At 35.1% G+C, this 14188-nt stretch overlaps 1 protein-coding gene across 4 annotated transcripts in view; it reads left to right on the plus strand.

The window, feature by feature from the left end:
* The window catches only part of NBEA (neurobeachin), a 470259-nt gene that overhangs the window by 275270 nt on the left and 180801 nt on the right, over nucleotides 1-14188 (plus strand). For all 4 annotated transcript variants that reach the window (XM_050332434.1, XM_050332435.1, XM_050332438.1 and 1 more), the window contains one exon: nucleotides 7372-7496. In XM_050332434.1, coding sequence (XP_050188391.1) covers nucleotides 7372-7496 — 125 coding nt within the window. The remainder of the gene's footprint in view (nucleotides 1-7371; nucleotides 7497-14188) is intronic.

Here is a 14188-nt window from a genome sequence, read left to right on the forward strand (position 1 = left end):
TCTGCTTTTTGAAGGTGACTCCTCTGCTCCTATTCTGATGATCTATGGTAGTATTTGCTGTTACTTTGAGTTCCTTTGTGTTGTATTTCACCCTTACTTCAAAGTCCACATAGAAACCCTTCCCCTCCACCCAAACCGTGCAAAGCAACAACACACAAATACCAATCTCTGTAAAACTTTGCGGGTTTATGAATTCCAGCCATCCTTCACAGGTGTAAACAGTTCAAAACTTTTTATTTCATGTTTTAAAAATTTTAGCTATCCCACACTCTCCGCAGGGAAACTTGTGGGTCATCTAGTATGTAATCTTCTGGTAACTTCTGCTGCATATGTTATTGTGTTGAAATGAACTATTTGCCCCTTTTTCTGTTCATAAAGTAGTCATAGAACCCCACAGATCAGCCCTAAACTTCACAGACTTCTAGAGTTCACTGCCTTAAACAAAACTAGCTCAAATTCACGAGTCTCAAAAAATTATAGAATGACTAACAGGCATTCTTGTTAACCCACTATTCATCTATTTATCCATCCATGATTGACATGGATTTATTTCTCTTCCCATCCATTTCCACAATTGTTTCTCTTCCACTAGTTTCCATAGTCACTGGATTTCTTCTCATATTTCTATTCCTTTACTACTACTCCATTTTTTCCAGCTCAGTGCTGCTTTTTCTTCACCAATCAATAATAACATTTCAAACCTTTTATGGTTTTCCATTTCCCAGTATCCTGAAAAATATTCCTAGAAGAAACATTTCAATCTGTCCTTCTGTTTCATTCTTGCTCCAGTGTAATTATTCCAATTAATATGATCTGTTGGTTAGACCCTACAACTTTTCTAATTCCTCACTACCTAACTCTAGACTTTTCTATCAAATCCTTTTTCATTTTTAGGGCTCTGACTTCATCTACATTGCTCCTCAAACTCCACCAATCATTCCTGTCTCATTTATCTTCTCATTTTAATTTTTCCCATTTTGGCATCCCTCAACAGGAGGTACAAAAACACCTCTCATCTCCCCGGACAATTCTGAACGTGGCAGTGCTGGCATGCCTTCTAGCAGTGTTGCTGGGCTGTGAGTCATTTAGCTGGACTGCTGTCCTCTCCACACTACCTGCTCCAGTGCCAGTGACCAAGACACTAACAAAATTCACGGGAAGCTCCTTTGCTTTCTCTCTCATTTTTATTCATGCTAGTTCATTGCACTGATTAGAAATACAAGATAAACTGAAACAAAAAATCTGGTGGTCGTTCACCATCTAGCTATCCCCTGGGAAATGCTATCCCTAACCAAGAGCCCTTACTTGGCCACTGCCACAACTACCATCCCCCAGATTGCCAGCGCCCTCTTCACCAGCTTCTTGTGTTCTTGATTGCCTCTCTTCCTGCTCTTAGATCACCTCACCAGTTTGTGGACATAACTTTGTATTTTACTGATATCCTATGCCTTGTAGCTCTGCTTTCAGCAATCCATATATCATCCACGTGAGTTCCCTAGGACACGTCCAGACAACTTCTTTCAAAAATAACAGCATGATACTTCTCATTAATCGAATCACTCAACATCATATTCATTAAAAAAAGAAAAAAAATCAATATTACTTAAATTTTCCTAGGTATTTAGCATTTTTCTATTTAAATGGTAAGCTCTTTTTCTAAGATTTTTTCCCTTCTATGCTGAAACTGACAAATATACTCCTCATGGTAGCAATAACAATTCTTCATGTGTACTTAAGAGGAAAAAAAAAAAGTTGTTCTCATAAAAATGCCTAAACATTTTTTTAAAAATCCTGGTTTTAGGATTTTTGAAAATTGAAAATCCTTTTTCAATTTTTATTACATTCGATGTTTCTCACTTTCACTGACATCTTTATTCCTTGTGTTGGTATTTGCAGTTCTGAGTATTATTAGTATTATTTGTTTAGTAGTATTCTTATTTTTCAGTACTTCTAGTTTTCATTCCAGGATTCTCTAGCATACCCTTTGGAAAAAAGAAAATTGTAGCTCTGTAATTTTTGTAACTTGAAAAATCTTTGTGTGTGTGTGTAGTAACTACTGGAGTAACTATTATGTTAATTGATGTTTCTGATATTTGTTTCTTTTAATGTACAACAAGCCTTTTCTTTTAGCCATTATAATGTGGAATTTTGCATTTGCATGCTTGTCTCATCATCTTGATAGAATCAGCAAATACTGTGTCTCCTTCAAGCAGAGTCAGAAAAACCTTCACTCTAAAACAGTGATTGTATATTGCTATACCACTTTTGAACAGTATTAGCTCCTTTATTGTTACAGAAGACTTTTGCTACTTGAATCTCCTGACAAATAGGTTTATATACTGGCTCGTACTTTTTAAATGTTACAATTATTGGATAAGTAATAATTTGTATTTTTTGTGGTTTAAGTTTTCTTTTACTTACTTTTTTTTTAATGTCACAGATTTTCTGTTCTTTATATTATCTTAGGGAAATGCTGTATACTTTCCAAATTACTTTGTTTTTCTCATTTTCAAAACACAGAATTTCATGCTGTGACAAGAATTGTTTTTCCTTTTCAAAATATGTCACGTAAAAAGCAACCAGGACTAATTCTTGAAATTATAGATCATCAATTCCTTGCCTTTTCAATGCGGTTTCCCAGTATTACAAAGACTATGGATTCTCTGAGATCCTTCCAGTTCTGTGACCCACCTCTTTTTCAAAACAACTTTTTCCCCTCCCCCCATGCCTGCAGGCTTGTTCCTCTTCATTAACATACTCAAACTTAATCTCTTCCATCTGGCAGCCCGTACTTTGGGCTGCAGTCTGAGGATCTTTTAGGGACATTTGTGCTGCTACTCTCCACTGTTTATATTTGCCTCTAGTTGCTGTAGCTATAGGTGACATACAGCAAACTGCATTTGTACATGAACAGGGACTGGGTTTTGCAGCCGTGAAGCTACTGTCAGGGATGCTGACTGTCCACAGGGTGTACCAAGACCTGCTGTTTAGGACAGCTAATATTCATAAGTTAAAGAAACAAACCATTCCCATCCACTTCGTTGCAGCAATAGCCATAGGAGTTAACAGAAAATCTTTTCAAAAGTTGTCTTTTAAATGTTCAAGCTATGGAGATGTTGTGAAAAGTTAGAAAGAACTTTGCTGTGCAGGCTGGCTTGACATTCCTCTTAATCGTTTTGATGGCAGAGCACTTCACAATTTCTCCTCCAAGAGAGTAGTTGAGCTACCTGAAACACTTTAGTCTGTCTCGATAATCTTTGTCCCTAAAAATATGGATGAGGTGTTTGGTATTATTATAAGATTATCGTACAGAATTCTAGGCAGATCTGAGTTTTAGAGCACTTGGGAGACTTCAAAGCTGTTTGCTCTAACTTGTCAAAGTCCACCTTGACTACTAACAGCGCTTTGCCTTTCCATCCCATGCTGGCCTTTAACAAGAAAAATGTTGTTTGAAGCAGGAGAACATAAACATCGAGCAACCAGTGATGACAGTGACACTGAAACAGAATTTGTAACCCTCCAGTGACTGTAGTAAAAAAGGGTTTGTTCCATTAAAACATGTACTTTCTTTGTCTGTATTAACTATATGAAATACTGCACATCTGAGATTAGGGATTAAGTTGCCACATGCACACTCTTCCAAATAAAATTTTTCATTGTTAGTAACCTTTCAATATAACTGGTTTTATGCCAGTCCTCATTATGACGAGAAAGGTTTATATTGGATGATACTATAGTTTATAATGAAATTATCTTGACAGTTAAACTCATGATGTAGACTTCCTTGAATCATGTGTTTTAGGGTGCATTTTAAACAACTGTTCAGTTGAATGGGTATAGATATATTTCTTTTTTCTTTTCTAAAGTCTGTAGAAGTAGCTCATGAATGATGCTATAAACTTTTAGTTCTTCAAAAAAAAATTCATTACAGTGTGCTTAATGTCCACTTCTTCATTCAAACAAACCTGATTCAAAATGTCACTTAACTGGTATAAGATATGGAGCAATGAGAAATTACATATAATCTAGTTGGCTGTGGAAATAAGGATTATTAATAATATACATTATTAAGAAAAGTAAAGCTTATTGAAATATTGTACTTGTCACAGAAATAAATTACTAAAATTACTTGATTTAGTCAAATCACTTCAAGGAAAAATGCATCATAGCAAAAAGAGATATGGGTGATTTGCAGACGTGCTCTCTTCTAGGACTGACTTGTGCCTAGTAAATAATAAAAAATGTAGTTCTGCTGATTTACAACCATCATTTAGAACTACCTAGTAGCTACCTAAAGTCCTGACAAATCTTAAAGCCTAAATAATATTCATAGGATTAGAATATAAGTATTTCTGAAGCACTATGGGCTAAACAATTTAACACTAATTCAGCCCATAGCGCTGGACTTTTAGAGCAGGCTAACGTCTTAGTTTTAGGCTGGAACTTGTGGCTACAGTATTCTACTTACTAGTATTTTTAATCTAATCCAGAGATGTAATAATATAACTTTTTAGGAAAATCCCTTTTTCTGTCTATAATTCAGGTGATAAAACTCAACCATTCAAAACTTTCTGTATATGGAGCCATCAGTTTTTCAGGTGTCTGGTTTCTTTCTAAAACAACATAGGAAAAGTATGTTGTCTTTTTATTGAAGATGTTGCTCAAAGAGTCAAAAATAAATCTTAGAGTAATTAGTTGAGATTCAGAGACCTGTTCTTTAGGGTTGAGATACCATCTTCTAGTATCTGGAAGTATGTAATAACATTGTAGGGTAGACTTCTATAGAAAACTGTGGGAATAAATTTCAAGTCTGTTTTAAACAGCCATATATATAATTTGTGATTAGGAATAATATTTGTGTTCTGTTTTCTCAACATTTTAATTTTACACTATTATTATGTATTTTGAACTTCAGTCCCTGGTAAAATTGTAACCTTTTTTTTAGATCTGCAAAATAGAATGAATCCTCTGACAGTTTCATCACTTCTGTACTTGGCACTTCATTAAAATAGTGGCTTTAAAATCTGGTTTACGTTCAGATGAGAATATACAGTATTCTTCAGACTGATCAGTCAAAGTAATGGATTACCAGATTAAACACATTAACAATTAAAAATTAAAGAACAACTTTAAAATGTATTTTTATAGTTTTTGAATATTTTTAATTTCATTTAAGTGTTTTCTTACATAGTTGCATCGTTCTTATCAACCTAAGAATCTTTTTTATTATTACTGTCAAGACACAGGCCATTTCAGAGAACTCTTGTGTTTAAGAGAATTTCTTTAGTATCTTTACTCCTGTTCCATTATGACTTACTCTTAAATGGAATTAAAAAGGGAAAGTTTCTTGCCTTTCAAAAAATCACTCTGATAAGAAGCCTTTAGTATTATCTTTGATATCATCAGTTTAAAATACAGACTTAGAGTTCACAAGGAGACTTTCAGCTTTTCCTTTTAAACCATGGGACAGTTGTCTGCACATTTTTTTATTCATATCACATCAGGGTCAAGAGGATTTAACAATCACAATAAAATTACTCAGTGCTCAACCTAGGAGGAGAAATGATGGACTCATACTTCAGACTAACACATCTGTAAGGAAAAACTGTATTATAATACAAAACCAAAGTAAGCTATTTTACTTACCAAAGATAATTGAAGATGGCAAGATAGTTCTATAGGACACTATAGAACCATGTGTCTATAGGACACATTAATGGCTGGGCATCTCCCCACCTGAGAGCTCAGAGACACTGCCTCGAAGTTGCCTCCTCACTGCTTTTAAATAAGTAAAAGGCCTGTTCTGCAAGGCAGCAGAGTAGGACCTTCACACAGACTCCAGAAGCATATAGTAAAAATGCCCTTCAGAATGCAAAAGCCACGAACATTGACTAAAAATGATGATGTGCTGCATCTGAAAGTTTGTAAGTGGCTGGAAGTTAGGCTGCTAGATCCACTCCCCTTGGTGCTCTGCCCTCCAGAACTGATCCAGGTCTCATTAGTAGTAAAGTTGGACAATAATTCATGAAAGCATTAAAAAAAGTGGTTAACTGGACTGTAAAAAAAGAAAAGGTCTGTTCTACCTTAGCGTATTTCTTCCTTTCCTCTGGAAGTGGCTACCAGTGCATAGCTCCTCAAAAGTAAGGCAATATAGAAAACAGTAGCTGAATTAATACCTAGAAAAATCCAGCAAAGATATAGTCTTTGCCTATGAGTAAAAAAATTTTCTTGTGGTTTTTTGTTGTTTGTTTTTTAATTTGTCTTTGTTTTTTAATTTGCCTTTTGACCATGTACCTTCAGGGTATTTCAATATTGCAGATAGATTGAAAATGACTGGTTCAAAGTAGTCGTTCCCTGGTTATGGTCTGCAAGGTCATGATCTGCAGAATAATTTTAAGCATATAGTGTTTTATTATGAGCTTGATGATAAGGATGCATCCACAGACATTTTGGGTATTTGCTAGTGATCCAAAACATGTTCAAAATGTTGGCTTAAAATACAACTTTGCTGAAATATCTTATAAAAACATGTGGGAGGTTTGTGTTGATAGGGTCAAGAAGTTGTCTTAAAGTGGAGCTGGTCATTTTGTTAGAACCAAAGTCAAATACCAGATGATTATATATGTGTATGTTTTGACTTTAATATAGATTAACAATGGTTTGTATCATTCTACAGGAGTTTAATATACTTTTTAATATAAAAGGCAATGTAACACAAAGATGGCCATGGTTCTTAATGGCTTGTATTAGCTGGAAGCTATAAAATCATCCTAGTACTCTGTTAGAGCTGGAATAATAATTTACCAAGACAATTACCACATGGTGGAACTTTTTTGCTGCTCTAATTCAGTGTTATTAATAATGAATAAAATTGCAATTTTCTCAGGTTGCTAGGGGCAGTGGGGAATTATTTCAATGAATATTTCAGCACATTAGTTTAATCATTGTTCACAAAATTCAAGTGGGCAATATTTTATACTTCTAAGTTCAGTCTGCTGAGGGACCATAGTCATTAAATTGCAAACTATTTGCACTGAGGTCCATTCTATGATTTACTAGCCTTGTTAAAAACACTGTAAAAGAAAGCAAGCTGTGCCATTAATACTTGTAATTTGATGCTGCATTTGTTAATGGGCTCAGTGTGATTAATGTTTTTAGCAGCGGGCAGAACATTTTGAGACAGGCAGTGCTGGGGTTTATAATATATAAATGCATGTAAAGAAATGCTAGAATATTGTAAGTTTTAGTAATACATGGTTTTAAAAGATTGTATATCTGAAATGGAAAAGCAGCAGTGAAATTATACTGTAGTGCCTGTAAATACGGTTCAAGCTGTGGTAGGTGCTGATGTGTGTGTTCTTTATTTTCTAGCCAACTGCATGACTTCTGGCGCTTGGATTACTGGGAAGATGATTTGCGCCGACGGAGGCGATTTGTTCGTAATGCTTTTGGGTCTACTCATGCTGATGCTCTCCTAAAAGCTGCTGTGGAATATGGTCAGTATTAGCTCATGCTTAAAAATGTAGCTCATGATGTTTTCTTGATGTCCATGAATCCCTGAGAATCATGTCTCTTCTTTTCTAGTGACAGTGCTGAGAATTCCTAGGACAACATATTCTTAGAAAAGTAATTCTTTCAATTCCTACACTGTAATGAACCAGAAGGCATGAGCTTGTGGGCTGTTAAAATTCTCTGATCCCCGAGGGATTCACATAATACTTCTCTAGCATTCCCAGACACTAATTTTGAGACACTGGTAAAAGCAACTAACTTGCCTCTCCAGAGTGACTGAACAAAACTTTTAGGTCATCAAACTAATGTGTCATAACAGTTCCACTGGAGACCTTTCATGAACAAGGAATTAAAAAATACCAGAATTTTTATCCTGGCATGCATAATTTCAGCTAAAAGTTGGGTTTTTTTCTGCAAATCATGAAATGTGTAAGAACATGATTAAAATAATTATTTTTAAGGATAGCTTGTGATTTGAGTAGTGAACTGACTACATAAAAGCTTCAGTCTAGGAACCAAAGAATTAGATGGTGTTTGATTTTCATGGAGATGTAGCTGAAGTGTAAAAGAGGAAAAAGGAACATGTTTGCAAATTCCCTTATATCATCTACAAGTTTCACATGTACAAGGCTTCTGTACAGCAGACTGAAATCTGAATACTCAAAAAATCTAAAGCAAATTTATTTCTCACTTTTGAGCTGGCAGACCTCTCTAAGATATCAAAGACAGGAATTTTTTAAAGAATATTAAGATGGTTTTCAGTCCTTTCTTTTTTTAATCTGTAATGCTGAAAAGAAAATACTATGATTCGTTAGCATTTAGGAGTAAATAATTCACAAAGCAAGTTGAACCTTTCAGATGATGTGTTGCCAAAGGCTAATGTTGCCTTGGTTCTGAATATGATAGATATAAAGCTAATGCTGTGTGACCTACACATTTCACCAACTTTGCAGTTGTTGAAGCAAATAGTTGGGATTCAAATAAGCTTAGACATATGAATTAATATCTGTGTGTGCAGGTATACTAGCAAGTGTAACTTAATACTTATTTAAACACGAAGGCTATCATGTGCAGCACTTCAAGTCATAAACTGCTCATGAGTTGGATTAAGAAAGCCATTTCCCCCAGTGGTATGTATTATTTCATATTTGACAAAGGGTTATTTTCTCCACATTCTTCTAAAACATCAAAATAGAGATTTTATGAGAGGTAGGTACAAAACTGTGCTTATTTCTGTGCTGCTTTTGAAAGGCAAATAATCATCAAAAGCACACCTGTTAGCGCATTCAGCATACAGGAAAATTAAAGCTCAGGTGTGTACACAGGTGGTGCACATCAAACTTAGTGGTGAATAAAAATTACAATAGACTGAAGTTTGCAGAATTAAAATAAATATCTATCTCATATATATTAAAATTAACATGGAATTTTAAAGCAGCATGCATTAAAGTTGTAACTCATGGATTCTATCTAGATGTACTTACTTTTCAGAGGCTTAAGCTTCTGGATTTTAATAGTGAAACTTTTAGCTGACCTTTTTCTGTAAGAAAACATCCTTAACACTGATGTTATTTTTATGCCTCTTGGTGTTACTAATGAGTTGAATAATTTATGAGGTTGTCATGTGAAAAGGATTTGGTGCAGTTTGATGTACTTTTAGCCTCTGGTGTTGGAATGTGATTAATAAAGAGCTAGAGGCAGATTTCCTTTTTTTCCATAGGGTTTAACATTCATTGTGGTTGGGTTTTTTTATTGGCTTTGTTTTGGTAATTTTGTTTGGAACAGTTTGACAGTAAAATGCCCTTAGCTTCCAAAACTGAGCATATCACACTACAGAAAGAATTTAAAGCATTTTTTAAAAAATTATACTGCATAGTTTTCCAGTAACAGATTTTATTTCTTGACCTCAGATACTTTGTTTTTGAGAAATAAAGTATTCATCAAAGCAAAATTTGTTTGGCTTTTGTTTCAATTTTTCATCTTGACTGATACCTCTATTACAAGTAATGCTATTTTGAGCATCAGTAAAATAGTGAAAACATCTTAAAAGTTTTTGTTATCTACATTGACTGTCAGTTATCATTTAGGATTCTGTGCATAAATATTGCAATGGAGAAATGTTTAGTCAAAGCCTAAGTCAGCAAGCTCCTCAGTGTCTACGATCAAAGGCATCAACTTAAATAGGTCTGATCAGGCATTGCAGAAGAGGGCAGGCAGTTTCAGCTGAGCAAAAATCACAGAGCAAAGATGACAAAATTAATCAGTCATTTCTTTGGCAGTAAATAATAAGATATGCTGAGGATTGCAGATGAGAGAATTTCCAAATTCCTTGGAGATGCGCCTGCTTAACACCTGATTTATCTGAGCTTGTGCAGCCATCAAGATATGACCTTGATAAATAAAAAAGTGCTTTACAGCTACTCTAGTATTAAATCAGAGTCAATGTTGGATGTATGGATACTGTAATTATATAATATTTGCTTTTATCAAGGAAGAGTGTTGGAAATGAAAACTATGCCTATGATCTACATGTTTGTTTTAAAGAAGTAATAGCAAATGTTAAATTCTACCTTGAAACACTAAAAAAATGTTAATTTTAGCTGATAGTGACTAGTTTCTGTAGGAAATATGCTATGTTATCTACTACTGGAAAATAATATTATCTCAAAAAAAAATTTGGCTACAGTGAAGTTTCCACTTAACTAAGTCTATTAGTCAACTCTGTATGCATGTTTGGATGTCTGTCTTTTATAAAATATAATATGCATACATATTTGTATATGTGTGTGTGCATATGCATACATATGAATATATTTTCAAAGTACCTGACAAGTAAAAAATATTTCAAGGAGAAATTATGACATATTTCTATGGCTATATAAAACTGTGTGAAAAATTATAGTTTATTCTCATGGCTAAATACTTAGTTTTCCTTTGAGACTCTATGTATGTCAGATTCGTAGCCACAATTACAGGAGATGGACTGAAGATTTTTTTCCTTTGGGATTAGTCTGCTCCATTTCTAAGAATTTGATATTAGGCGTTGGATTTGTTTGCAATTGCTTAAAATTGCTTTGATATCCAGATTTAAGATGCAGGCATAATTAGTTCAGCGTTGTATCTGCTGTGCCCTTTCGCTGTAGTTAAATTCTTACTTGAATCAAAATGTGGATTCGTTTCTTCCTTTTGTGAAGCTGAAGGGATGCTACTTACTGCAGTATCAAAGTGGAAACTCTAGTGGGATTTTTAACTACCTGGAAATTTTTAGTAGAGTTTTAATTTGTAGTGTTAATAAATTAAACAGTTCTTATTCTAAGTTAGATGGAATTTCAATGTAATTCATTAAATTGTAGACTGAAAAGAAAGAAAGAAAACAGAAAAGATTGTATAAATTATTATAAACTCTACTTTTCCTCCCCAAATTTTGCTGCAATAGATACATGTAATATGCAGATATGACCCACAAGTCTTCTGTGCATGTGGTGAAAGAACTGTCTCTTTGAGTTAATCACCTTAACAGTTTACAGTCATTGGAGATTAGTATAGATGAGACACTACTGTACCACCCTGCCAGTAAGACAGAATACAGGTCCACGAAGGTCAGCTTAAGAGCAAAACAGTTACTTTATTAAGCTTTGATCCTTCAGTCGTTAAAGATTGTGGTCTACAAACAATTTGTATATAAATGTAGTACAAGAAAGGCCACATTTTCTAGACTGCACTGGAGATGGACATGAACTCAGTGCCCATGTTCTAAACATACGTGTGTAAGCTGGTCAAATATATCTAGTGTCTGTGCTCAAGAATATTTAGCCTGTTAAGCTGATTATCATGACAGATCCTAAATACCTAGAATTAAAAAAAAAAAAAAAAAAAAAAAGACCTTCATAATGTAATATGTAATACATTCAGGTACAAAAGCTACAGGTATGTTTTATATGTGCAATATAGCCACATGTGGCTTTTGAACTTGCATATTTTAAGATGCTTATTCCATTATGTGTTTGGACATCTAATTAGCAATCTTATTTCAAGGGCAGTTCTAGCTGAAGCAGAGACTGTAGATGGTTCCTTCTGAGACTTGTCTTTAGTGTTGTAAGCTTCACCAAAATACTGTGTGTGTTTATCATCAGAAATATAGTCTCATTACACAAACAGAATTAAAAAGCATCAGGTTTGGAAATCTGAAATGTTCCAAAACATTGGAACATTTGGAAATCTGAAAACTATTTTCATGACAGCAGATGAATTTTGATGGACCATCAAAGATTCCTTCATGCTTCTGAAGGACTAAAATTCCCAGAACATTTAGCCTCAAACAAGTGCTACCTTAAAAGAAAGTCTGTGTGGGTTCCCTGCTATGAAACCGGGGAGCTGAAATACATGGGAACCCATACTCAAACCTATATTCTTCAGAATGAAGTATCTTGGTGTCCCAGGGATCCTAAAGGAAAAATCAATTATTTTAGGGTCCTTAATATCAGAGAAACGTCTCAAGATGAACTTTCGGAAACTCTTGCTCTAGAGCAACTCCTCAGTGCTGAGAAGTCCAAAGCAGGTGATTCCCACAGCTTCTATCTCATGAACTGCTGGGCTCCCTACCTTCTGCAGACAGTATTAGAAGAAGATAGAGGGAGAAGTGTCCAGAGGAACTGTTAAGAAGCTAGTTTCATTTGGTATGCACCAAATGTTGTTCTAGAAAGCTAAGTCAGTGTTTTCAAACAAACTTACTTGACAATTTCAGGTGATAAGACATTTGAAGAAATCAGAATGTCCCATGGAGTGGAGATGCTCAATTTTGTCATCTCTGTTCAGAAGCTGTGTTGTAAAATCCAACACCCTGTTCTAGGAAGTCTGAATGTCTAGAGGTGTCTTTCGTCAGTGAAAATACCACAGTTGTTTAGAGTAAATTCAAGACTGTCTGTCAAAGTTACTGCATAATTTTATGTATCTGAAAAAGTTAGTTTACTTTTTCTCAGCTTCATAAAGACCTCAGACTTCATTATCTTCACCCAATCTTTTTTCTGTGCTTATTGAAAATGCCTAGAGTATTTCCAGAACTATTTAAACAATACTGATTTTGGAATCATCTATCAGAAAGAAATATTTTTTTTTCATAAACTGATTCAAAACTGAAAGCAAGTTGAAGACAACTGACATCAGATCATTACTTATCATAGTTTTGCTAGCAGGCCCACTTAATGCATAAAACCCAGTTACTTTTCTAGGTGTATCTGCAGTGAGAGAATTATGTATGTACTGTCTAAAGACCGAATTATGCTTTCAGTTTTGTCTATGAAATATTGTTTTTGTTATACTATATCTACATGACCGGCCTTACTGTCAGGGTTGAGTTTTGTAGATCCTTTTGCTGGATTCTTTAAGATTTACTGTTAGTTCTAAACTGATCCAGATATCTGTTGATCGCTAGTGACAGGACAAAAGGCAACAGGCATAAAATTTTTTTGTTGTTGTCATGGTGGACAAACAATGGACAGGTTGGCCAGAGAAGTTGTGTGGTCTTCGTCCTTGGAAATAATGAAAACCAATAGCTTTATGACCCTCTTGAGCCCTATCTTTCCAAGATAAACAAAGAATATCTGGATCAGTTTAGTAGTAAAAGTAAGTGTAAAAGAATATCTATGTCGCTCTTGATCTGGGGAGCCCAGAACTGGATACATCACTCCAGGTGTAGCCTCACCAGAGCTTAGCAGAGGAGAAGGATGACCTTCCTCAACCAACCATCAACCCTTTGTCTGATGCAGCCCTGGTTACCACTGCAGTAGGGGCATGTTGCTGGCTCATGTTCAACCTGGTGTCCATCAGGACCCCCGGCTCCCTTTTTGGAGAGCTGCTTTCCAGTTGGGGGACCCCCAGCATATACTGGAGACTGGGGTTACTCTTCCCCAGATGCAGGATTTATCACTTCCTGTTGAACTTCATGAGGTTCCTGTCAGCCCACTTTTCCAGCCTGCTGAGATCCCTCTGGATTGGCAGCATGACCCTCTGGCATATCAGCCACTTCTCCCAGTTTCATGTCATGTGCAAACTTGCTGAGGGAACTCTCTGCCTCATCAATCAGATCATTAATGAAGATGTTGAACAGGTATAAAACAGTTCTAATATCAATTTGCTCATGTTCAGTATATTTATTAATACTGAAGCTGAGTTTGTTGTGACTGCATAAGCTGATAATATTTTTGATCCTTACCCCCCTCCCTTTAGTTAATGTAGTAATTAGCCACACGCACACGCAATTTCATAAAATATGTTGCTCTGGGGAAATACAAATGAAGACCCTTATCTAAGATAATTTCCCAAACTGATATTTAAGTAATATCTTAGTTATAAATACGTCAGAGACACTGATGAACAAAAGCCCTTGACTAAAAGGAAATGCTGTTCCCTCACCCCTTTCACACACACTTAATTTTAGCCTGTAAGTGTACTCAAGTTGACCATTAATTGTGAGCAGTTTTAAGAAATAGAATGCACTTTATGGGCAGAAAACACACATATGTTACTTGATGTTCAGTGGTGAGCATTTTAAGAATATGTATGCGATCATTAAATTAATCCATAACAATGCTTCCATTTGGCAAGTAAGTTCTCTTTGTTCTTTAATCTGCCATGCTTCACTTGAAGCACCTAAAATAATACTTCTCCTATTACACAA

This window comes from Myiozetetes cayanensis, unplaced genomic scaffold, assembly GCF_022539395.1.
Source record: "Myiozetetes cayanensis isolate MyiCay16 unplaced genomic scaffold, myiCay2020 scf5-8, whole genome shotgun sequence".
In the NCBI taxonomy this organism is placed as follows: Eukaryota; Metazoa; Chordata; class Aves; order Passeriformes; family Tyrannidae; genus Myiozetetes; species Myiozetetes cayanensis.